The sequence below is a fragment of the Trichosurus vulpecula genome, chromosome 1, assembly GCF_011100635.1.
Source record: "Trichosurus vulpecula isolate mTriVul1 chromosome 1, mTriVul1.pri, whole genome shotgun sequence".
NCBI classification, from domain to species: domain Eukaryota; kingdom Metazoa; phylum Chordata; class Mammalia; order Diprotodontia; family Phalangeridae; genus Trichosurus; species Trichosurus vulpecula.
This window is the reverse complement of record NC_050573.1, coordinates 80962216-80988221: the sequence shown is the minus strand read 5'-3', so window position 1 is coordinate 80988221 and position 26006 is coordinate 80962216. Positions and strand designations below refer to the sequence as shown.

General features: G+C 47.3%; 1 protein-coding gene and 1 long non-coding RNA gene across 2 annotated transcripts in view; both read left to right on the top strand.

Annotated features, from left to right (window-relative positions):
• Positions 1–23409: 23409 nt before the first annotated feature.
• LOC118833642 lies at positions 23410–24297 on the top strand. The gene is made up of 3 exons (XR_005009325.1): positions 23410–23432; positions 23668–23793; positions 24167–24297. It is a non-coding gene; the product is annotated as an uncharacterized LOC118833642 (long non-coding RNA).
• A 605-nt stretch (positions 24298–24902) lies between these two features.
• Positions 24903–26006, top strand: part of LOC118833686 (microtubule-actin cross-linking factor 1-like) — a 33557-nt gene continuing 32453 nt past the window's right edge. Inside the window, exons 1-2 of the mRNA XM_036741068.1 lie at positions 24903–24962; positions 25682–25870. Of these exons, the coding sequence (XP_036596963.1) occupies positions 24903–24962; positions 25682–25870 (249 nt within the window). The remainder of the gene's footprint in view (positions 24963–25681; positions 25871–26006) is intronic.

Here is a 26006-nt window from a genome sequence, read left to right as displayed (position 1 = left end):
TCTTGAGAGCCTTATATCTCTCCTGAATCAATCTTCCCTTTTAAAGTCTCAGGTCATGGAATTCTACCCTTTCCTATTTCTGAATTCTTTGAACTCACTCTCTTCCTTATCTACCATGATGGTAAAAGGTAGAATCTCCCAAGATTTCTATAATTTTCACATCACCCACCATAATATCTCTATAATAATTCTCACAGGATTGTGGTGAATGTCAAATGGGATAATGTAGATAAACATCATTGTGAAACTTAAGGCTCTGTCTTCCTTCCCTCCCCCCTTGTATCCTTCAGCAGGTAGCTGAAACAGTCATAAGGCATGCCTATTTCCTGTTGGCAGCACCAAGTGTCCTCTCTCTCGTGGTGGGTCCGATGGATCCTCCTAATGCTTCTCCTTCAGAAGGTCCAGCTCCACCCTCCACTGGAAAAGGCCTCATATCTATTGCACAGACTGAAACATTCACTGGTTCAAGCCTTTTCTCCTTGCTTCTCCGTTTCCCATTCTTCCACTACCCACCTTCTTGGCAGAGGTCTGGATTCCCTTCTGCTTCCTGAGATTCTTTCCCTTTTTTGTTTTCCTCATCTTGGCAAGGAATATCATTCTCCCAGATAAGTCAGAAAGGAGAAAGGCCTTGTTTCTCTCCCATGGAAACAGCTCCTTTCTTAAACTGATTGAATCAACCTCTTTTCTTGGGCCCCAGGGCTTATTTCAAACTGTGCTTTCTATATGGGAATCGTTGGCTCTGTGTATCTGAGCATATGGAACATCCATATCCTGTCCTATGATGACCATGGCCATAACTCCTCAAAATCTCTTTTTTCTTGCCTGGGGCCCTCGGCTCCAGTTCCTCCCTCCCTACCCCCCTCCATTTCCTCTTTGATCCTCTGTAATGTACCCCAGGCCACAAGGCTCTTTTCCTCTCCAAGTATTTATTTGCCTGAACATAACCCCTTTGCAAGCCACAGGTGGTCAGTATTCCCCCACCCCTCATCATTTTCTTGCCATCCATAAATGCCAGAGAGATAGGGAAATGGAAAGGTCTAGGAGTTAAATTTCCTGGGACTTCTAACATAAATTACTCAAAGTTGTTTGATATTGACCTTGTAGTGAAACTTTTTTTTAAGAGTCAGTTGTTCTAGGAGAACCATGACAGAAAGAGGATGGGGTGGGGTCAGGGACTACTAATGATTGAAAAAAGGAAAAAGACCCATCTTTTGGGTCAGCTCCTGATTTTGGACCTAGTCTTTGTGAGCTTGGGGAGGCCTGGGCCATGCATGGATTATATCTGTGGTAATCTGTAGGTAATGATTCTCCCATAAGGCAGACTGGGCGGCTCATTAGCTTCCTAAAACACCCTAGCTAGTTAATATCTCCCCTAGGCCACACTGGCCAGCATGATTCCTCCTAGAAGCCCAGACTCTTGCTCCTACCTATATCCTGTTTATTTTTCTTGAATCCCATTCAGGAATTCTGGAGTGGCAATCTCGGGTTCATGCCCAGCCAATTAGAAAGTCTCCTAAGGGCTGCCTTTTGTGCTCCAACAGAGCCAACTAGGTGGAATAGCATTGAACCCAGAGTCAGGAAGACGAGCTCAAATCCATCCTCAGATACTTACTGTCTGTATGAGCCTCTCACTTACTTACCAAATTACTTAACCTCTGCCTCAGTTTCCTCAACTGTAAAGTGGGAATGATAATAATAGTCACCTCCCAGGGTTGTTGTGAGGATCTAATGAGATAATATTTGTAAAGTGCTTAAAATAGTACTTGGCACCCATTAGGAGCTTAATAAATGCTTGTTTCCTTCCTTCCAAGCACACTTTCCACTTACCCTCTATCCAAGTAATGGCCATGTCCTTCCCCTACCTCATAGTCTCACAAAACCCAGGTTATAGAATAACAGAAAATACAACCAAATCAATCAACCAATAAGTATTTATTAAGCGTACAAATACAATGACTAGAACAATCCCTACTTATAAAGAGTTTACATGTAGGCATTGTGACATAGTGGATAGGATGCTGGACTTGGGAGTTAGGAATACCTGGGTTCAAAATCCACCTCACACACTTTCCAGCTGTGTGACCCTAGATAAGTCATTTGCCTTCTTTTGACTCATCTATAAAATGAAGAGGTTGGATTCTATGGCCTCTAAGGTCCCTTTTAAAAAGCTCTAAATCTATTATGGTATGAGATAACTATCTCTCTCTCTCTCTTTATATGTGTGTGTGTATGTATAAATATATATGTATGTATGTGTGTATATATGAGACAACTATATATGCGAAGAACTATATGTATATAGTTGTCTATATATAGTATGTATGTATATATGTCTATATCTATATCTATACGTATCACACATAAATACAAACATAGACCTACCAGAAAGTAACAAAGATCTCTCTTTCATTACACCTTCTCTAACCAACGCTTTGTACAAACTTAGGAGTTGATTGCTTCCAGAAGACATACAAACACAGAACCATCTTTGTAGTTCCCTGGAGGCTCACTCTCACCCTCCTTTACTGCTGAAACTGAGAGCATCAGTTCTCTGTGGTTCCTGTTGCTAACTCCTGTGGCAAATTGGTTAGGACATACCCCCTGTTTGCCATGAGACAGGTCTATGACCAGGGGGGTTGGGAAGAGAAAGAAGGGAGGAAAGAAAGCAGGAGTCGGGTCCTTCCCTCTGAAGCTTCTTGTCCTGGTACTTTCGACAGGAGCAGATTTCTGCCCATCTCTAACTAGTTACCTAGTAATCTAGTTACCAATAAGAAAGTCTTCTCCACAAAATCCAAACCTCCAGCTATTTTAAGCCTCTTTTCTCTTCTCTCCTGGTCAGCCACTGACTGTCTCTTATTTTTTTAAATATCTTATGAGTCATCACATTTTAAAAAATACCTTAAGAATCATCACATGCTCCTCTTCAAATCAAATCTCCCCCTCCCTGCCCCTTTCGTCAGAAAAATATTTAAACAAAATAGTCAACACAAAACATATTGAATAGAATACAAAGTCTCCTCTCCTGGTAGCTGTTGCCTCCCAACCACATGAAGGGGGGAACATATTTCCTTATCTCTTCTCTAGAGCCTGCACTGATTTTTCCAGTGCTCAGAGTTCAGCTTTCTCTTAGTGATTTTTTGAAATTTACATTGCTGTATGTGTTGCATATATCACCTTCTAGGTTCTGCTTATTTTGCTCTACATCAGCGCATGCAGATCTTCCCACATTTCTTCAGATTTCTGGTATTCATCATTTTCTTACAGCACAATACTATTACATGTCCTTTATAGATCTTAATTTTTTTTAACCATTCCCCAACCGATAGACTCTCACTTTGTTTCAAGTTCTTTTCTGCCACAAGAAGTGCTGCCATGAATAGTTTGGCATATGAAGAACCTTTGTTTCTGGCTTTGACTTCCTTGAGATTACTTAGTCAAAGAGGTTGGACAATTTAGTCACTTTTTTGGTGTGATTCCAAACCAGAATGCAGAACCTTTGGGCCACTTCACAACCTCAACAGGCCTGTGCACCTGCCTGTGTGTCCTCCCACAGCCTCTCCAGCATTGACTGCTTTTATCTTTTTTTCCTTTTCGCCTATTTGCATTGAATGAGGTGGAACCTCAGAATTATTTCCATTGACATTGGCCTCTTGTGTTTTTGCTAGGCAAAGATTGAACTGTGTTCTGGTTAATTCATAGGACCATTGGGTTGTAGAGCTGGAAGGGACCTCACAGGCCATGTATTCCAGTGACCTCATTTTGAGGAAAATTGAGGCCTAGCAAGGTTAAGAGAATTGTTCAAGGTCACCTCAGGGGAGAGATATGAACTGAGCCCCTCTCACTATGGAACCAGTGGATTCTACTATGGATTCCACTGTAGTTGCCTCTACTATTAACTAGGTCTTGATTTTGAGGTTTTTTTTCCTTGTCCTTCCAAGTTCAAAGATCAGGCTCCTCACTAGAGAAAACAGAAGTGGGGTTACTCTAGAACAGACCAGGGTTGATGAGATCCCAGTCCTCTCTTGTTTTAGGGGTCAGGAGGAAGGTCAGTAAACGGATGACCCTTCAGGGTTTGCCTCCCAGCAGTTTAGTAGCCCAAGGTCCAGAGCCAGGCTTGGAAGGGCTCCCCTCCCCCATCCACAATCATTCTGCATAGAGAAGGGGCTAAGTCAGGGAAGGGAGTCAGCACCTTGATCCTTCCCCTCCTTTCTTTTGAGAGGTGAGAGGTGAGACACAGCACTGCTTCTCTATCCATCCTAAGAATTCTCTGCAGCCTCTCAGGTTTGCCCTGGAAGAAGTGGGAGAGAACACTAGCCTCTGCTGGAGGGCCTTGGCTCTCTGGAATGCCTCTACCCTTTCCCCGCCCTTATCCCTAGCTCTGTTCTTTCCTTTAAAGCTTTGTGCTCCCAAATTCCTTAGACTTTCCTGGGTGGAAGGTGGTGAGACTGTGGCCAGGGCATGCCTGGAAGGATTGAGGTCCCCCCTCCATCCTCCCATGCTCAGATGCTTATCCTGAGTCATGAGACCAAGAGCTGCTGCTCTGGAGGGGCTGGTTTCCCCATTCTGCCCAGAGAGGTGACATTTCAAGGTTGAACCCCCCCCCCAGAGGGCCAGGAGAAGTGGAGGCAGGGGTCCTTGCTCTGGCACTGACTCTGGGTCTCTGTCCAAGATGGTCTCTAAGATCTGACACTATGAGCTAGTGGGATTTGGGTTCCCTTTGATTCCACCTCAGCTCAGTCTCCATTTCCGTTTAAATTGAGTGAGCCTTCCTCTGTGACTTTGAGCAAGTCTCTTTCCTTCTCTGAGAGCCCCATTTTCCTCCTCTATGAAAGCAAAGAGTTGGACTAGGTGGTCCCTAAGGGCCATTCCAACTGTAATAAACTCCCTCAGGAATTTTTTTTGGGGGGAAAGGGTTTGCCCTCAAGCCTTTTTCAGCCTTCTTCCCCAAAGCATATTTGGGTTTTCTGTAGACTGTATCTTATTCAGTCTCTAATCCAGATAACCCAGTAAACATGAGAACATAAGGCCAACATCATGGAAAGTTTTATAACTGGTCTTGGGTGGGGTCAGTTTGTCACATCAGGTTCTGCCCACCCTCAGCTCCAGGAACTGTAGGACCTCACCCCATGGGCCTGTCTAGGCAGGCCTGGCTGCTCTAAAGCCTACTCAGGACAAGACTTCCTCTCTAGGCCAGGTTAAGCTGATGGTCCTTTAGATAGGAGAGACCCAGTCCTGCTAAGTCTGCCAGCCTTCCTACCTACTTCCATAGATACCCAGCATCTGCTCTTTCACTCCTTAGGGTAAGAGATCCTTATGGTTTGGCACAGGGATCATGGGATCTCATAGCATCTCCTTTCCTTTCTCTACCCCCAGCTCTATGCTTCCTGGCACAGCCTGAGTCGTGTGTGGACTGAGCGTCATCGGCATCTTGAAGAGCAGCTCCAGGATGCCCTCAACTACCAGGAGGCCATGCAGGCGAGGCCCTCTCCCCTCATTCTCCACCTCACTTCTCTACTTACCCTCCCCCAATGTTCCCATTCCCCTGTAGCTCCTTATTACCATCTCTTCCTTGTCCTCCCTGACCCAGGCCTGGGTGGGGCCTGGTCCTTGGGTGAAGGAAGGCTGCTAAGGGAGTCTTCCTGGGAGGTGGGAAAGAGGGTTCCCAGAGTGGACTATGAAGCCTACGGTCCTCCTGATCCCTCTCTTGGACAGAAAAGAGGTTCTCAGATTTAGTGTGATCCCCTCTTTTCCCTTCCCCAGAGGCTCCTGGCTTGGCTGGAAGGAGCTGAGTTACGGCTGGGTCAAGACTTCCGTGTGGGGGGTACCTTGGAGCTGGCAAAGCAGCAGCTGGAGGAGCTAAAGGTGGAGGAGGGAAGGGCTGGGGATCCAGAGAGGCAAGAACTGGTCCCTGGGGGTGTATAAGAGGCTCTTAGTGCTGGGCTGAGAGAACCTGGGGGCCTTAAGAGCTGAAAGAAATCCTGAAGGTCATCAGGATAGAGAGAACCACGTAGGGGCTGGGGGTGGAGGGTGTGATGGACTACGGGAGTTGGTAAGATCTGAGACAGTGTTCAAAACAACTGAGGCCTGACTTCTGACCTCTCTCCTCCAGGATTTTAAGCGAGAGCTCTATCAGAGCAGGGTAGAAGTGGAAAGTTTGAGGCACCGTCCTGCCCCAGGGGGTCCAGAAGATCCCAGTCCTCCACCTCTGCTGGGGGACTTCCGGCTACGCTGGGACCAGTTGGAGCAAGAAACCGGGAGTCGGCAGGTTGCAGAAGTTTAAAATCCCTTAGCATCACCACCCCTCCCTCCACAATACACCCCTTTGTCCTTTTGCTCCCCCCTCCCCATACACCTGTACTCAGCTGTATGCCTCAGCCTCAGTCCCTATGCTTCTGCTACTCCCAGAGGGATCTTTGTCTCTGGATGGGCCTTTAAAACAGCACAGATGTGCACATGTGTAGCTCTCACTAAGGTCTTACCCACAGGCAGGCCTGGTGCAGGTAGAGACAACCTTATATTCCTTAGTACAGAATGGGCAGGGAGAAACAAGAGTCAGTGGAGGGGAGGGGAGAGGAGTACAGAACATTAGAAATTAGAGAGGAAAGAAAAAGGGACAAAGAGGGACAGCAAGAGAAGGACCAACCCTGGGACCAAAACACAGTGAGTGCAGAGGGTAGGGGGAAGAGGCTGGAGTTATCTAGAACAGCTTAGAACCAAAGAACAGTGGCTAGGATCCACAGGATGTGACACATTAAGGGATACAAAGGGTCACTTCGATGTTAGGGGTGGGTTGAGCCTGAAGCTGGAGCTGAGAACCTGGGGCCCAAGAAGGCAACACCAAATAGGGAGCCCCAAGGATGGGAGATGGGTCCTGACCCAGAGAGTGAGAGCCTGTGAGGATAGAAGCCTGGGCAATGCTGTTTTAGGGACACAAATGGAATGAAATACAGTTAGACCATTAACATTCTGTGCCCAATTTGTCCACAAGAGACAACAGGTCAGAAAGCACAGGATCATGTTCATGGCCTTATATTGAGGGCCAGGTAACAAGAGATAAGAAGGATGGAGGGCTGTGTTTCTGAGCTCTGGGGAGATTGGAGGGGTGGGGGCAGGGACTTGTCCCAAGAAGGAGGCCGTTGAAAGACTGGGGTTCCTGTCATTTTTTTTTATCCTTACTCTCCTACTCATAGCAACAACTGGAAGCTGCCCTGCTGGGCCTGGGCCAGCTGCAGCCACAGCTGGAAGAATTGGTGCAGTGGCTGGGCCACACAGCGGAGCAGCTTCAGGGAGCACCAGCTGTGGTCAGCCTGGATCTGCCCAGCTGTGAGATCGAGCTGGCCAAGCTCCAGGTAAGAGGCCACTAGAAACCCAGAACTGAGGAGAAAGCACAGCTCCCATCTGGGGGGCTCCTCTGGTAGAAATCAGTCATCAGAGAGGGCGGGGCGCAGAGAGGTTGAAGGCGAAATCCCTTTGGGTTGGTCTAGCCTGGGACCCCTGGACAATCCTGGTGCTTCACCCCAGGTGCTGCAAAATGACGTGCTGTCCAGGGCCCAGACGGTTCAGTCGGTGAGCGAGGCTGCTCAAGGGCTGCTCCAGGCAGGGCTTGGGGAGGCTGAGGCAGGACTCCGGGCTGCACTTCAAACCCTGGACCAGCGCTGGGAGGCCGTTCAAGGAGAGAGCCAGAGCCGGCAGCTGCAGCTGGAGAACAGCCGGGCCCAGGTCAGGGTCCTTCCAACATCCGTGGCCCCTGGGGCCTGAAGCAGAATAGAAAGATGGGAAGAGCCTGACCCTGGCTCTGCCTCCTGGGATGAGTCCTTTCTCCACGGGGTTTCCTCACCTGGAAGTGGGGGTGGGGTGGGACAAAATGAACTCCAAAGGCCCTTCTAGCCAATTCTCATTCATCCCCCTTTCCCTCTGTCCTAATCACAGCCCCAGCCCTTTTCCTGCTCCCAAGCCCTACCCTCTCACACTGTCCTCTCACTCTGGTCCCTCCTCCCCTTCCCTTCTGTCCATCATGACCGTGACTCACCCCGCAGTGACCACTGGCTACCTTGGAAAACAGGTAAAGGCTCCTGCATGTGCCTCCCTGCCTGACTCAGTTCTCTCTCCCCCAGTTGCAGGATGTCGAGCTGGGGATGGCAGAATTGCTTCAGTGGCTGGAGCAGGTGGACTTGGGGCTTGTTCTCATCAAACCATCCTGGGGACCCCCAGACCCGCCTCAGGAGAGACTGGCTCGGCACTTGGTAGGGCTGGGGGCTGCCTATCCTAAAAATTGACTCCCCCTTCCCTGCCCTCCCATAAAAGATCCTCCCTAGGTCTCTGGCCTCCCTGAACCAAGTCAGTTTTCGGGTGCCCCAGTTCCACCTTAGAGTCAGTCCAGCGGACCCTTTAATCCCTCTCTGAACCTCCCTGATCTCGAGCCTGCTTGGTTCTCTGAGCTCAGAGACCTACCACACCCAATCCCTAATCACCTTCTCCTTTCTTCTGTCTCAGTCAGTCTAAATGAAGCTGATTCAGACAACCGACTCCCTCACTAGTGGGGTGCCCTGGGGCAACCTCTCCGAGTGTCAGTTTCTTCAGCTGTGAAATGGGGACATTATACGTGCTAATAGGAACAAAAGCACCTGCCTCCTGGGGTTGCCATGAAACTCAGATGAGATACTGTGTGTAAAATGTTTTGCAAACTTTAAATGTTACACAAATGTCAGCTATTGCTATTAGTTAGAGGAGTGGTAATAGTATTTCTCTTTCTTGATTGTGTCTGCACATTCCAGTCCTCAGGGGTGTGTTTGCTAGGTTTATTTACAAGAAAATATTTATGTTTGATAGAATGTAAGCTTCCTGAGGGCAAGGATTATTGTTTTTTTTTTATCTTTGTGTCCTCAGCATCTAGCATGGCCTGGCACAAAGGAAGGTGCTTAATAAATGTTTGATGGAAACAAAACAGATTCAGGAGTAATAGAAGGCAGTGCGACACAGTGAATAGAGAGCTGGCCCTAGAGCCAAGAAAATCTGGGTTCAATTCAGGCCTCAGACACATATCAGCTGTGTGACCCTGGTCAAGTCACTTAACCTTAAAGTTCTCTGGATAACTCTCTAAGACATTGTAGAGAGGTGCCAATCAGCTTTGGCAAAAGAACATTTCTCCTCTGGGAGTCCCCTCTATCAATGGATACCGCAGGTGCAATCTATCCCAGAAATAATGTACCTAAAGAAAATCATTAGTCATGTGGATTTAAAAACAAAAGCAAACAAAAAAACCCCTGATCCTAGACTAGTGAGCACTTAAACTGCCTAAACTTTAGACTAATCCATGGTTCCCTTAGTCTTAGCTGGGCTCAGACTGGGTTCAGAGAGCACTCTCAGGTCTGTTGGAGGAATTTGTCCACATGGGCCCACAAACTAGAACTCATTAGTCCATTCTAAAATTCCAGGGTCATTCTCAGCCTGTCAGGAAGCCTGCTGGTGGCTGGTAGGTTTAGGGCTCTTCACCCTATTAATGAGCAATCTTGGAGCTAACTGGGAGCTCCCTCCAGTCCATTGAAAATAAGGAAAGGTCAACAGGGCAATTGACATCAAGACTTAAATAGATCTAGGGTAGTATGAATGTCCCCTTAGAGGTACGGATTGTAGCCCATTGACCCTTATTACTAATAAGGTAGAGAAAATCTCGTCGTGATGTTCAAAAAATATTTCCTGAGTTGGTTGAGCTTAGTTAGAAATCATTTAGTCCAAGACCCTCCTTTATACAGATGAGGAAATTGGAACTCAGAGAGAAGGGATTTACAATGACTTAACACTATGTCACCTGCTTCTTATCCCCTGACATTGTAATCCATCCTAACACTCAGGCTATCCCCAAATTTCCCCAAAGACAACCCTTTCCTTACACCATCACACATCTCAGGAGCTGTGCCGGGAGCTAGAACAGAAGCAGCCAGAGTATGAGGGACTGAGACAGCGCCTAGGCAGGCTGCTCCCACCCCCACCCTTGTCTGGACCCCGGCCTCCTCCTCGACCTGTGGGCACTGAACACAGCCTCCGGCTGCTGGAGCAGACTTGGGAGCGTGTGGCGGCTCGGGCCCAGGAACGCAAGGTTTGTGGGGGAACGGGGGATGGGGTCAGAGTAAAGGGAAAGGTGGGTAAGGGGGAGCTAGGTGTGGATAAGGTGGGTCCAGGGAAGATCAGCAGGGAATGAAGGCTGAGCTGGAGGCTGATGGGGCTCCTCCATACAGGTGTGGCTCTCTGAAGGCCTGGCGCTCACCACGGAGTTTCACCAGAGATTGCAGGCACTCTTGCGCTGGGGAGCACGAGTAGAGGAGCACCTTGGGTCCCTGCCACCCCCCAGCCTTGTTTTGGATACAGTCCTGGCCCAGCTGCAGGAGCACAAGGTCTGTGGGCTGACACTGGTAGGGATTGGTATGACAAGGGGATAGAGCCCAGGCCCTGGGCTTATCTAGTCCTCCTTCCTTCCCATTCCTATCTATGTGGGTCTATGAGGCAGGGCCCAAAATGACCCTTGGTTCTCACAGGTGCTGGCCCAGGAGGTGGCAGTGCAAGGGGAGAAACTGGGTGCCCTGGAAGTGGTGGCTGGAAGGCTGAGGGGTTTTAGCCCAGAGCAAGACTGTGCTCTCATCCAGAGCCTGGTGCTGAGTACCCAGGAGCGTCTAGGCCGAGCTATTCAGAGGATAGGTGACCGTGGCACGGCCCTGGAGGAGGCTCGGAGAAGGGCTAAGCAGGTACCACTTTGGGGGGGGTACCACAGAGTGGGGAAGAGTGTACAGAGAAGAGTGCAGAGGGATAGACCTGGAGGGAAGGGGAGGCCTATCTGGTCTGGCCCCTTCCCCTTTTCTCTTCTTCTTTTTCTTCCCCTTCTCTAAACTTGGACTTTTCTCCCATTCCCTTCCCCCATTCCTTTCCTGGCCCATCTTCTTGGCCCAGTTTACGGAATCCCGCCAGCTACTCCTTGACTGGCTGGATGAGGTGGAGCCCACACTGATGCTGCCTGGAGATGTGGCCCTGAGCCAAGAGGAGATCAAAGAACAGCTGAGTCAGCACAAGGTAGATGAGAAACAAGAGCTGAGGGCCTCCTTGATCCGCACTGGGTTGGGGCTCCTTGCCTCCTCCTGTTACTTAGCCCCAAGTCCATGACCTTTATGAATGGACAGAATGTCTGTCCCCAAAGTCCCAGTTTCTTCCCTGGCTTAGGGAGACGATCTGGACGGTTGCTGAGTAGCCCTGGCCGTCCTTGACTCTTTCCCCTGAGTTCCAGGCCAGGAGCCAGGCCTGAGACACCATGTGCTCCCACATCTTCTTCTGGGCTTCTACCCCCCACCTCCAAGAGGCCTCCTCAGCTCTCCTGACTTTCCCACTCCTCCTTTCCTTCCTCCCTCCTTCCTGCTGCCGAAGACCCCATTCCAGACTGTACTGTCAATGTCTGCATGGGGGAAAGAAAGAGAAAGGAGGGGTGGGCACCTACTGCTACTTTTTCTTTGGGCAGGGGCATTATGGAGGGAGGGCTGTCCCTATGGTTGCTAACAAGTTAGCCTTTTTAATCATGACTTGGTCTGACTGCATACCTGTGGTGCTTCCTCTTGTGTGGCCTACTCTGGGCCTGCCTAGGTGCTTTTCCAGACCCCTCTCTGAGGAAATGGTGGTGATTGGGACAGAACAGCCCCCATCCCATCATCAGACCACGGTGAACATCATTACCATTGTCTCCATTCGTTTTGTGAGAAGCGTGGTTTTGGGGATCACTGGACCTCCTAGGCAGGGCCAAAGTCTTGAGGAAGAACCCTATGATAATCCTTAGGGCAGGCTGTACAGACCACAGGACTCCCAGAGAAAGACCAAGTGGTAGCCATCCCTTAATCTGTAGGGATCACAGGACACCCCAAGACAAGATCCAGGAGTAAGCCCAGCAAGCTTCGGCTACCTGTTGCTTTCCTTCACTTGACCTTAGGAAAATCCATGTGATTTGCCCATTCTCACCCAAAGAACTCAAGACCAGAGTGGGCAGAGGAAGGCATTTTATTATGCTCCTTGAGAGAGCAGGTGTAGTACTCACAGGAACACTCACACTGATACAGCTGCAGGAGCAGGGGTAACCATTCCCTCCACTCCTGCTAGAGTCATGGTTAGTTTACAGTCTTTGTTTTTTACATAGTTTTCCTAGGTTATACAGTTTATACAAATAGGATAATAAGGATACAGAAGCAAAAGTGAAGTTAATTAGATTTTCCTTGTCTTAGTTTAGGATTAAACTATATTCTTTTACTTCCCCTACTTTCCCTCTTTAACATATGCAAATGATGCAAATCAGTAGGCCTGGATTCTTGACCAAGACCAGACCCTAGATAAGCTTGAACAGGTTCAAGTGGGTTTGGCCTCTCTAATTCCCTAGACTGCCTTCTCAAAAGGTATGCACATGCGTATAAGCCTCTGACCTCTCACCTAACCGACCTTGAGGCCTGGTCTCTGCTAAAGCTGGGGTGGGGGAGGGCGGGGAAGCACACCTTGAGTTCTGTGGAAACAAAACTCCTCCTCCCATTTCTTACAACTTCAGATCCGTTTTAGTCAAACAACATTTCTTTAGCATACACTTACAATGAACAAAACAAGAAGCAATATTTTGTAATGGATAGAAAGCTAGCCTTGGCATCAGGAAGACTTGGATTCAAGTCCCACATATTCACTGTGTGACCTTGGGTGAGTCACTTAACCTCTAAGCACCCCAGGCGACCACATAACAATTACATATATTCATTGGTTGAGGGAGTTTCCTCCTCATAAGTCCCCTCTATGGATGACATCACAGATCTGGACAAAAGATATCTAAGGTACATCCCTGTCATCATGTCTATGATTGTTCCCATCGTCTTTGTCTGTTACCATCATTATGTTCATGACTCACCACCAACATCTCTGGAATGGTCACATCATCATCCCCATCATTCTTGTCACTATCATCTTCATGACTGTCACCATCACTGTATCTGTGATCATCACACCCTACCCGTCACCATCACCATCTTAACACTGACCATCGTATCCATGATTGTCATGTCATCTCTATCATCCTGGTCACCATCATCATCTTGTGGATTATCTTTGTGATTGTAATCATCTTTATGACTGTCGGCATCATGGTCACCACCCTCGTCTTTGCAAATGTCTCTGTCAACAGCCCCATGAATATCAGCATCACTGGGGCCTATTCTAAGAATCAGAGAGCCTCAGACAAACCAAGTACATATTAATCACACAACACACACTTTCCTCCCCTCCCCTCCCCACCCTCCTCTCCTTCCCTCCCCCCCTTCCCCCCTCCATGGGACAGAAGCAAAAGGTAACAAATTATCCTGAACACAAATTACAAATATTAAGGATTTGCTCTGGCTCTGTGCCATAGGTTCAATGGAGCCAGTCTGTCAATCACAGTTTCTTTCCCGTTCTCCCCACTCCCTGATGTATGCGGTCCTGGCACTGGATGTTCTGTGAGCAAGACAGGAAGTAGAGGCTCATTCCCTGCCCTCAGGGAGTTCACAGTCTTGGTGGTGTTTTAGTGCTTATTGCTTTGCTAATACAGATGGGGAAAATGAGATGCTATGAGGCCTTTTCCAGGTTTCCGGCTGTCTTGGTTATATCCTTCTGAGAGCTTGGGGTTCCTTCCCTCCTGGATTCTGAATAGATGGATGAATGGAATGAATGAAAAAGTATTTATAATGTACCTCAACCTTTGGGAATATCCCTGTCATGTCCTTAACCATTCATAGTCACTAGTCATTCAGTTTGACTCAGCCCTTTGTGCTCAGCTCTGTGCTTAACCCAGGAAAGAGAGGGCCAAATAGCTCCTCCTGTTGATGCTCAGACACAGATCCTCTCATGGGGCCCCTGGGCCAGTTAGGAGACAGAATCCTTCAGCCATCTCTCAGCCTCCAACTCCCCCAGGAGCCTGGCTTCTTTCCTTTAGTGACCCAGAGGGCTACAGGAGCTCCCTCCCGTGAGAGAGAACTCACTACTGGCAGGGAGAAAGTGTGGCCCAGAAGGAAAGATCTGAAGGATTGGTGGGGAGGGGGGAGGGGGAGAGGAAGAGAAGGAGAAGGCTTGTAATACCAATAGTTGCCTTCACTGCAGGAATTCCAGCGAGAGCTTCGGGGCAAGCGGCCAGTGTTTGAGGCCACGCTGCGGGGGGGCAGGGCGCTACGAGAGGGAGCCCTGTTCCCTGATGATGCTGCACCCCTTGACCTGCTGTTGGCTGAGCTCCGGGGCCGTTGGGAGGGTATCTGCAGCCTCGCCCTGGACAGGTCAGTGGCCTCTTCCACCCCCCCAACCTTCTCCTCTCTATTCTCTCAATGTGTGTGTGTGTCCCTTTCCCTAGGTCATGCCCACTTCATGTCCTTCCTCCACCCTTTATCCCATTGCAGGGTCCACCATACCCTCCCCTGCCCACTTCTCTTCCTGCTCATAGAATTTCAGAGTTGGAAGGGACTGCAGAGAGGATTTAGTCCAGTCTCTCCCAAAACAGCAGTCCCTTTCTACAATGTCTTTAACACATGGTCATCCAATCTCTGTTTGAAGACCTACTGGATGGACAAGCCTCTACTTTCCAAAGTGGCTGATTCCACTTAGAGGCAGCACTCATTGTTAGAGATTTTCCTTCCATGACCCCTAAATCTCTGCCTTTGCCGCCCTTTACCCTGAATTCTGCCTTTTGGGGCCAAGAACAAGTCTCTCTTCCATGTGCTAGCTCTTCCAATTCTTGAAGACTGCTCTTCTCCAGGTGCAGCATCCCCATTTCCTTCAGCCGATTCTCAGTGCGCTGGCTTCCAGACCATCCGTCATCCTAGTCACCCTTCTCTGGACCAATTTGCCTCTCCCAAATCTGGGAGTCCAGGTCTGGCACAGTACTTCAGATGTTGTCTGGCCAATCAGTAGGGCTAGCTCTTGCTTCTGTTCATGCAGGCTGATTATGAATGTAGCCTTAGATCTTTTTTCTTCTCTGCCTGCCCAGTGTCAGGAGATTGGCATGAGGAAATAGAGAACTGGAAGAGATGCTGCCATCCCATTGTAGAGAAGAAATCCCTCCTACAGTAATTATCACCACTGCGGGGGGCAGTTGATAATGGGTGTGGTTGATTACATGAGCAAGTTATCAGGGAGGAAGAAGGCTGTTGGTGAATGAATGCTTTGGTGAAAGCAGAATTGAGTTGTCATGGGTGAGTGGAAGATGTGTCAATTCATGTAAGTAGGTTGTTTTGTGAGAGTTGGAGAAATGAGGCATTGTTGGGTTAGAGGCCAAGAGTCTAAGAGGTGTGGAACAGCTGGAGGTACCACAGCACTGCTTTTGAGTACCCATCTCTGGGTGAACACCATGATCACATGCTCACACATGTTGGTGTTGGTCAAGGTCCTTGGCCAGTTACTACCTCCCTCAACACACAGTACATATCCATATGGGGGGTAATTGATGGCCATAGTATCAGATGGAATCTAGTTTTGCCCATCTGGAGCAGTCAGTCAGCCATGGCAGCAGCACGAGGCCTTTCCTATAGCTACATACACCACAGTGCTGACTCATACAGAGACTACAGTCCACTAAGACTCCCAGATTATCTTCCCAGGGGCTGCTTCCCTGCCACATCTCCCCGAGCCTATACTTTGTAGTTGATATTCTGAGCCTAGGTACAACACTTTACATTTATTCCTATTAAGTTTCTTTTTCCTCCATGAAGTTCTCCTTCAATGATTTATCTTGCTGTGGAAATGACCTTGAGTTCTCAAAGACTATGAACAGTAGCTCACAGGCCCTGGAAGTTTACATCAAGCTAGAAAGGTCTGGTGGTGAGCTGCATGCCTGTTGTCTGAGGACCATCCCAAGTTCAGAAATGCTGTTCCTTGAATTGATAACAGGGTGATGAATCTTTTGACCATAGAAGTATCTCAAAGACAACCTAAGGAATCTCTATTCTAAGGACTAGAGGGTAGTAGTCTTCACCAGTTAAGGAAATCACAGGACCTCAGATTTGGCAGTCATTTCAGGGACAATCTAGTCCAACCCATTCCTGAACAACATTCCTAACCCACACTATGATTATATCACAGGTCCTTGAAATATTGAAAAGTTCATTTCATCTTATCAGATCTGGCCCACCTTTTGGGATTCTGTCACTGCTTTCCCTCCTACCCTTATTTATGTCTTTGGCAAATTTGAGAATCATAACATCGTGCCATTGATTAAGTGCTAGACAGAACAGGGTCAAGGGCAGATCCCTGGAACCTCCCTCCAAGATGACACAGATCCATTGATTGTGAGTCTTTGTGCCCATTTTGATAATGTCCCTTTAAACACCCTGGCTTCCTGGAAGCTCATCAGCCTCCACAAGTCTCATGACCTACATCTTCACACCACTCCAGCCCACCACAGGGACACCTTAGATCATGCCTTAGATCTATAACCATCACTCTTGTCTATGCTACCACTGTGATCACAAGCTCTGAAATTCCCTTCTCTGTTCAGAACCATAAGTCCTTCAGTCTTTCCCTCGGCCTCACTCCTCCTAAGCCTACTCTTCATATGCATCATAACCTCCAGTCCTTCTATCCCTCTCTGTTTTGCCAGTGACCCTCTAGTTAACCAATTCAAGTATTCAATATCTTCCATTCCCTTGTCCCTTTGTTCTGTCATTCATAAGCCACCAACTCTGGATCACTGTCACCACTTACGTTCTTTGTTTTGAACTGCCATGCTGCTAAAGGAAGTGAGTCCACTACAAATTCATGTGCTCTAATCTTAGCTGGACAAAATTGCTGCTCAGAAATCACCTGAGCCTCAGTGGGCTGGTACCCAGACCATTCATCATCATCATCACCTAGACCACTTTATCTCACCGAAATTGTGGAGTCCAAACCTGGACACAGTATTTCAGAGGTTATCTGGCCAGGACAGGGATCAGCAGGGCTAACTCTTGCTTCTATTCATGCAGCCTGATTATGAATGCAGCCTTAGATCTTTTTTTCTTCTCCGCCTGTCAGGAGATTGGGATATTACAGTAGAAAAGTAGGAAGTAGAGAATTGGAACAAATGTGGCCATCCCACTGTAGATTCCACAATAATTATGACCACTGGGGGAATAGTTGATGATGGGAGTGGTTGATTGCATGGGCTAGTATCAGGGAAGACTAAACTACAAATTCATGCAATGTAATCTCAGTTGGGCAAAATTGCTACACAGAAATCCTTTTATTTTTCCTTGAGTGACTCTAAGACATTCCTAATAGTGGCTGTTTCAAATCCTTTCATCTTTTCTCTTGAAGACCATAATGTGGCACCACCTCCATCCCATCCCTTATCAGAGGTTCTTATTGAGAAAGTCAAGGACATCTGTCACACGTTCTCTCATATCCCTAATCTTCACCTCCCTGTTCCTCCTTAGCTCCAGGCTCAGAGGAGGAAGTGGCCCTTCTCCTTGTCAATGTCAACCTTACTAATTTGCCTTCTGTTTCTTTCTCTTATATCTTCACTAAGAGCTTATTGCAGCAATCATTCCTTTTCTCTTTCCCATCTTTAGTTTCTTTCAATTCATTGACTCCTCCCTATTGCCTACAAACATGCCTGTTCCTAAACAAAAACAAAACAAAAAGAATCTTCTCTTCCAAGGTCAATATTTGGCCTTCCTTTCACTGTCCAGCTCCTAGAAAGGGTTATCTAGGTTCCTTGCCCTCAAGTGCTTACCTTCTAATTGAGGTCTGGAGGGGAATGGATACATGCACACAAGGGAAATCTAATATAAGGTACATTTACAACTGGAGACATGAAGGAAGTCTTCACTGAATGAGGCCTTGAGGGAAGAGAAGAATTTTGAGAGGTAGAGATGAAGAGCACATTCCAGGCATGGGGAAGGGCTTGTGTAAATGCAGAGAGAGGGTGGAATATCAAGTTCAGAGACTAGATAGTAGTCAGGTTGGGTTGGAATGTAGTACATGTGAAGATGAAACAATGTGAAGAAAGACCTCCAAGGCCTTTGAAGTAGGAGCCAGCCAGACTGTAGAAGGCCTCGCACAGCAGACAGGGCTTATATATCATCCTAGTGGCAATAGGGAGCCACAGGAAAAAAAAATAGAAGAATAATGTAGTCAGACTGGTTCCCTAGGAAGAATATTTTGGTAATAGGGTCAAGGGTGAATTCAAGAAGGAAGAGGCTAGAAGAAAAAAGGTTTAATTTGACTATTGTAATAGCGAAGGCAATAGGTGATGATGGCCTGAACTGGAGGTGGGGGTGGGGGTGGGAGTGGAAGTGTTTGTAGAGAGATAGGATGGATGGGGGAGTTTGATAGATATGGCAGAGAAGAGTCAAAGACAACTTCTGGGTCATGAGAAGGATGGTAGGATACTCTGCAGAAATAAGGAGGTTTAGAGGAACAGAGAGTTGGAGCTGGGGGGAGAGGTAGAGCAGGAATGAGTTTGTGACACTAGTGATACATCCAAGAGATCCAGCAAACATTTGGTATGGGATTGAAATTCAGGAGAGACATTATGGCTGGCTGTGTAGTAGTCAGTCAACTAACATTTATTTAGCTTCAACTATGTTCCTGGCACAAAGAGAGGAAAAAAAACCATCTCTGCTTTCAAGTAGCTCAGATCCTAATAGGGAGGCCATATGCAAACAACTATGTACAATTAATATAAACACAGGATAAATCGGAGGTAATCTCAGATGGAAGGCACCAGTATTATGGGGGCATGGGAAAGGCTTCTTGTAGATGGTGGAAATTTTAGCTGGGATTTGAAAGAAGCTAGGGAAGCTAGAGATGAGGAAGGAGACTGTTCTAGGGTTGGGGAGACAGCCAGTGAAAATGTAGCAATTAAGAGATGGAGCGTGTTTAGGTATAGATTTGGAAGTCATCTGCATAGAGGATAATACATGAATCTATGGAAGATGAGATCACCAAGAGAGAAAAGAGAACATAGAGAGAAAAAAGAAGAGGGTCCAAGACAGAGCTTGGGGGACATAGAGGCTTAGGACATGGCGGGGTTGAATGAGGAATCTGAAAAGAAGACAAAAAGAGCAGTCCAATCAGATAGGTAAGAGGTACCAGGAGAGTTAGTGCCAGGGAAGCTGAGATTGGCACTAAAATCAATGATTATAGCTAGTCAAGATATCTGAGTAGTCACCATAGGGAGAAAACAGAACTACAACAACTGCTCCAGTGTTTCATTAGCAACTGAATAACACAAATGGGTGTGATGGAAAAATTATGGAAAGCATAGATTTTTTAAAATGAGAGAAAAAAGGAAAAAGGCTGAGCAAAGAAGGTAGAATGGGGAGGGGAAAGATTCCAGAGAGACACTCTCAAACAAGGAATAAGGCAAGGAAATTGAAAAATAATAGAGTAAATAGAGTAAAACACAGAAATTGAAAACCTTGAAGCACCATATAAATCCTAGCTATTGCTATTATCATATTTAATGTTTTTGTGTCAAGTTTGAAATAGAAGTCATATTAATAAAACAAGGAAGATTGCATTGCCTGCAGGCAAAATGAATAACTTAACAAAGCATGTTAAAAGAAAAGATAAATTTAACAGTTATAACCTAGAGTTTGTATGGATTTATTTCTCCTTTGAAGAAAAAAATATTGTGAGTCCATCCTTCCTAGTCCCAACCAGCCATTCATCATGGAGCATCATGGAGCACTGAAAGCCTATTGGTAATGTCTTTGTTCTACAAACAGGGTGCCAATGTGCATGTCCACAGATCTTCATGGGCACCCTTTGGTGCCTCTGAGAAAAGGCTCACGTCCACAATCTCAGCAAATAGAGAGATCATAAAATTGGTCCTTGATACCCTAGATCAGGGGTGGGGAACCTGCCCTAAGTCTATCACTTTCCTCCTTACATATAAAGTTTTCAAAAAGGCAGAAATTCTTAATTCCGTATCTGTAAGATGATACAATAAAAATAATAATCGATAAAGGAAGTATGATCACCAAATCCAGACATACAGAGAGCAAAAATGATTTTTTGGAATATTGCTTAGGGTATTTGGCCAGAGTACCAGAATACTTTGTTAGGGATTATTCAGAAAAAAAGAGGACAAATTAGAGAAACAATATCAGAAATCCATTTTCTTTTCCTTTTTTGGTTAACAGTGATAAACAGTTTTTATTCAGGCAATGAAACATGAAAAAATATATTAGTACTTAGTAATAATTTAATTTGTGTAAGTATAACTCTTACAAATATTTACCTGACATATAAAAAGGGAACTTAACTGTACATATAAAATTTATGCAGACCATCATTATGCAATTGTGGTAGGAGTCAAGCAGCTTTCACTCCTCCCTATGGGAGGGTAATCAATCACTTACTGTATGGCAGTCACAGGGGCACAGTGGAAGCAGGTGTGCCATTAAGATGGTCACATATGTTAGGATATATGGAATTCAATTGGCAGTGTACTCGTGCTGACAGCAACACTGAGGAACATACTGGCACCTTTGAGGGGCATTGGCATTCTACCATAAGGAAGAGAAGACTCCAGGTTTGATTGAGTTAAAACTTGGGCGTGGCTAAAAGACTACAAGACCATTTGAGTTAACAAGTAAATACAGAAGATTACAGTTATTAGCCTGGGCTCTCTATGAGGGCAGGACCTATCTGAACTTTGGATCTTCTCCAGCACCAATACAGACTTAATATGTGTTTGTCAAACTGATTTACAGATCTGACTGGCAGAGAACTTCTTTAGACTGGATTCTAGATGCCACTTCAGGCAGAGGGCAATAGTCTTTAATAGCTCTAAAAATAAAGAACAATTCAAAATATAAGGATCGCTTGGCTGCATGCCTGGGCTCCATCTGTATTTAGGTTACAGAATACCATGGTGTAAAATCAGGCACTTAGCATCCAGGAGATAACCATATAAATACATCAACTTGTAGCCACTACAAACATATTTTAGCTAGTAAACCAGTCCATAGGAATCTTCCTTGTTCAAGTCTAACTGCAGGCTGATAAGGCAAAACAAAAAAGAAAGAATTGCCTCTGGATGACAACCTACGAATATGTGATTGTTAAGACACTGTTACTGGTAGAGAGAGAGAGAGAGAGAGAGAGAGAGAGAGAGAGAGAGAGAGAGAGAGAGTTCACCACTGAAGAATGCTGTCCCTAAAAAGTACTTTGCCAACTCTGGAATAGTATTTCTCAAAGTGAACCCTGCAGAAGTTTCAACAAAGCAGACCAAGGGAGGAGTTTCATCCAAAACTAAAACAAAAAGCCTGCTCTGGAGGACCAGCATGCCCAGCAAACCTGCCTGTATCCATTCAGCCAGTGCAGAGACTGAAGACTCATCAGAAGAGGCCGCATAACTTAAGAGTGGTTTTCCTGTTGTGTAGATTCTCCTAGCTGTGCGATTATTAGCTGGCCTCAGCAGAGGATGCGAGGTTCTGCTAGAATGGTTCAAAGATCTGGGGGCAAACAACATTTGACAAAACACTGCTCTAGAGAAGAGTGGGCTCACTGCATTTCTCCATATCTTTCATGCTAGAGACGCTCCTGGAGGCTCAGCTGGCAAAATCTAGTTTATTTCTCTTCCCACAGATGTGGAAGCCTGTAATTCTGTGACTACTTACATTCAAAGGGAATGAATGGTAAAATATATTATCGCCTTTAAGGGAACAATTAAGCTTCAGACCCTGTTGTGAATCTTTCTACCCCTGTTAATGGACCCACAGCACAGGCCTTTCTAAACTCTTCCCTGTAATTACCTGAGGTGAATGATGTTCGATCCACAAAACACACAAAATTGTAACGCTGTCTGACCCCATCTTCTTAACCAGCTGTTTGCTTCCTAAATCTTCCTTCCTGTTCTGAAGTGTCTGTCTTCAGCTGAAGACAGTGATAAAAACCCAACTCATGCCCCCAAGGTCTTTAGCTGTGTGTCAAAGACTTCCCAATTCTTAGACTAGGTGTGTATGTGTATGCTTCCTTACACCGTGCCACTCACCACTTTCTCCTTCTTTTTCTTCTCCTTCTCCTCTCGGTACTGCCCAGTCCGTCAGTCCATAAGCATTTATGAAGTGCCTGCTATGTGTCAGACACTGTGCTAACCTCTTCCTCCCTCTCTGCAGACAGCATGCTCTGGAAGAGGCCCTGCTGTTCTCAGGCCGCTTTGCAGATGCCCTTCCTGCACTCATGGACTGGCTGTATCAGGCTGAGCCCCAGCTGGCAGAGGAGGGACCTGTGGCAGGGGATCGTGACCTGGTCAACCGTCTCCTGGACCAACACAAGGTCAGCCTCTTCTGGCTCTCCTGCCCAATGGGCTTGGTATAATGTAAAGAAGGGCAGCTAGGTAGTACAATGGATAGAGAGCAGGGCCTGGAGTAAGGAAGACTTATCTTTGTGAGTTCCAATCTGTCCTCAGACACTTACTAGCTGTGTGACCCTGAGCCAGTCACTTAACCCTGTTTGCATCAGCTTCCTCATCTGTAAAATGATCTGGAGAAGGAAATGGCAAATCACTCCAGTATCTTTGACAAGAAAACTCCAAATGGGGTCATGAAGAGTCAGACATGGCTGAACAACAATAGCATAATGTAAAAACACTGGATTCAAAGACTTGGCCAGGTCTGATACCCTCTTTCCCTTCTCCCTATGGTCTCCACACTAGCCAGACTACAAGAGGGGTTATTCAAGGAGGAAGACAATATGCAGACTCAGAAAGAATACCACAGGGGATCATTATCTAATGATAAGGGGTGGGGAAAAGAAAATTACCCATTCCTGTAATCTATAGGTCCTTAAATTTCCTGTTCTAGATAATCATGGTTTCCCAGCTCAAAGGTGATTTTCTCTGGGCCAAGGACCCCACACCTTGGTCATCAGTTGCTTCTTGGCTCTAGAAAAGAATGGAGTAGGCCCTCCACCCAAACTCCCAACTCCTTCGTGTCAATTGGGGATTGGCCCACCTAGATGCTCTGCTTTGTGCTCATTGGTTCATTCTCTAAGCCCAGCCAATCAGATAGCTTCCTGACTTCTGGTGGGGGTCTCAGGGTGCTCTGCCTGCATTCCTAGGCAATCACTGGCTGTACTTCTAACCTCCCAGGGATGAATCTGGCAATACCATGTCTCTAGCCACCTTCCAAATTAGCATCATTTAACTCAGCTAGCTTCTAGGGTCACCCAAAAGCTCCCCAAACACAAGAGACCTTTCTCCCTCCTTCCCCCTCTCCCAGGTGTTCCAGAAGGAGCTGGGCCGAAGAGCGGGCTGTGTCCGCCTCCTCAGGCGCTCCATTCGGGAGCTGACCCAGGCCAGCAGCAGTGCTGACTCCCAGTGGCTACATCGCCAGATGGAAGAGCTGGGACAGCGATGGGAGCTCGTGTGTCACCTGTCTCTGGCCCGCCAGGCGAGGCTCGAGGAAGCCTTGCACCAGGTGGGGGCAGAGCCCTCAGAGACGAGGGGCTGGGAAGGGGACATGGGTTCAGCTCCTGCTTCTTCTCCAGGACCCCCAGAGTCATCCTGGGTTGGGCGGAGGGAGGTGTGAGAATGTGAAGAGCACTGGATTTGTATGATCAGAGAGCTGGAAACAGAGAGGGGTTCAGTGCTGGGGAACCTGAGTTCTTGAGCGCTCTTGACATTCCCTGCTCTTGCCCATCCCCGATTCTCAGGCTGAGGAGTTCCACAGGTTGATTCAAGGTTTCCTGGAACATCTGTCTGAAGCTGAGAAAACTCTCAAACTGGGACCTTTCCCAGAAGAGGAGGAAGCTGCTAAGGACTATCAGAACCAGCTCCAGGTCAGACCCTAGTTTCATCTCTTATCTCTAATCCAGATCCATCCTCATTTCCCCAATGCCATCCCAGCCCACCCCTACCCCCATCCCTACTCATGTCCCCATCCTTGTCACCAATCCTATTTTCCTCAACTCCCCTCCATCTCCAACCTAATCCCTCCCCCACTCCAAATGCCTGTCTCCATCCCCAACCCCATTCCAAAACCCCATCTCCAGGCCCAATGGTATCCTCTAATCCATCTTCAATTCATGCCTTAATTCCATCCTCAATTCACTTCTCCACTCATTCTCCACCATTCCCATCCCTAACACCTTGGCCAGAAGGGCCTCAAGGCCAACCTGATGGGCCATGGGCTGGCCTGGCATGGGCTTACAGGAGCTGTTGCAAAGTCTGCAGTGCCAGCAGCTGGAGCTGGACTGCATCACATCCCTGGGGGAGGAGATTCTGAGTAGCTGCCACCCTGATGCTGTCATCCCAGTCCGCTCCTGCCTCAGCAACATCACCAACCGCTTCCACGAAGTGAGTGGTCCCATCGCCTAAACCCTTGCCTCCCCCTCCCTAATCTTTCAACCCACAGAACTCAAACCTGTACCATGAACTCTCTCACACCTGACTGCTGACACTGACCCTGGAACCCCACAACTCTATACCCCTCAACCTTACAGCACTGAACCCTAAAAATCTCACAGCTCTCCTCCTGCCCCCACAGCTCCTCCATTTTGGTTACGCTACTTTTGTCCCCTGCTGATGGGACATGCAAGAGATATACAGCCCACAGATAGTAATGCAGTAGAGTCCACCCTTCAACCCTGAATACCTTAATCCTATGTCATGAACTTTCTCCACTCATTTCCTTACCCTGAAGCCCTCGACTTCATCCTTCAAATGTCTCAACCTAATTGCAGACCCCATGGTCCCTCACCTGACCCCTTGGTCAGGTATTGGTTGAAGTGGAAGCTCCCTGAGGTCCCCCTGCAACCAGAGAGTCTGTGATTCTGTAACCCTGGCTACCTAACATCTCTATCCCAAAGGGAAAAAATGAGGAAATACAAGCAGGATTCCACATCGACCACAATCTGCATTTTCCTTTCCCAGTTGCAAGTATAGGATGATGGAGACAGAGCTAGACCACAGTTTGTGTGGAAAAACCCCTGGTAGTTTTGGTGGACAGGTAGCTCAATATGAATGAGTCACAGTGTGTCATAGCCCACTGTGTACATAAAGCTAGTCCTCTTGTGACAAGCCCTCCCCTTCTAACTGTATGAGGGAAAACCTAGGGCAGGGCTTCATCACCTTGTAGGAAATGCAGACCCCTTTAGCAGTCAGTCTAGTGAAGCCTATGGGCCCCTTCTCAGGATCATGGTTTTAAATGCATAAAATAAAATACATAGGATTACAAAGAAAACCACTTATATTAAAATACAGTTATCAAAATATTTTTTAAAAAGTAAGTTCACTGGGGCAGCTAGGTGGCGCAGTGAGTAGAGCACCGGCCCTGGAGTCAGGAGAGCCTGAGTTCAAATCTGGCCTCAGACACTTGACACATTTACTAGCTGTGTGACCTTGGGCAAGTCACTTAACCCCAATTGCCTTCCCTTCTCCCCTCCAAAAAAAAATGAACAAAAAGTAAGTTCATGGGGTCTCAAGCTAAGAAACCCTGCCCTAGGGGGATTTCCTTGGAGAATATCCTCATATGGAGAGCTCTCCCTACTTTGCAGAGGCCCAGGGTGACACCCTTGCTCCCCAAGTTGATTCTCAGGCCAGTACCTCCCAACCCTTGTCAGACCCCTAGCTCAGTCCCCTTCAGACCTTAACTGATGCTCCTGCGTATAGTTAGTCCCTCAGCCTCTCCCTTTTAACCCTGCTCCCTCCCATTGCCCCTGAGTGCAGGTGCTAGGCTGGGCACAGCAACAGGGCCAGCGGGTGGCTGACCAGCTTGCCACCATGGCAGCTGAGCGAGAGGAGCTGGCCCGCCTGCTGGACTGGATCGCCTCAGCTGAGGAGGCATTGAGCCTTCGAGACCAGGAGCCCCTGCCTGAGGACATCCAGATGCTGGCAGATCTATCAGCTCAGCACACGGTGAGAGTCCTTCCCCAGACCTGTCTGGGAGCTCTCTCTGGGCCCTAGAATAGCCTCCCCTCTTCCCAATGGGCTTCTGTGGGATGTGTCCCAGAGACCAAGGCTTCTCTCATTCCCATAGCCCTCTCCTCCCCCC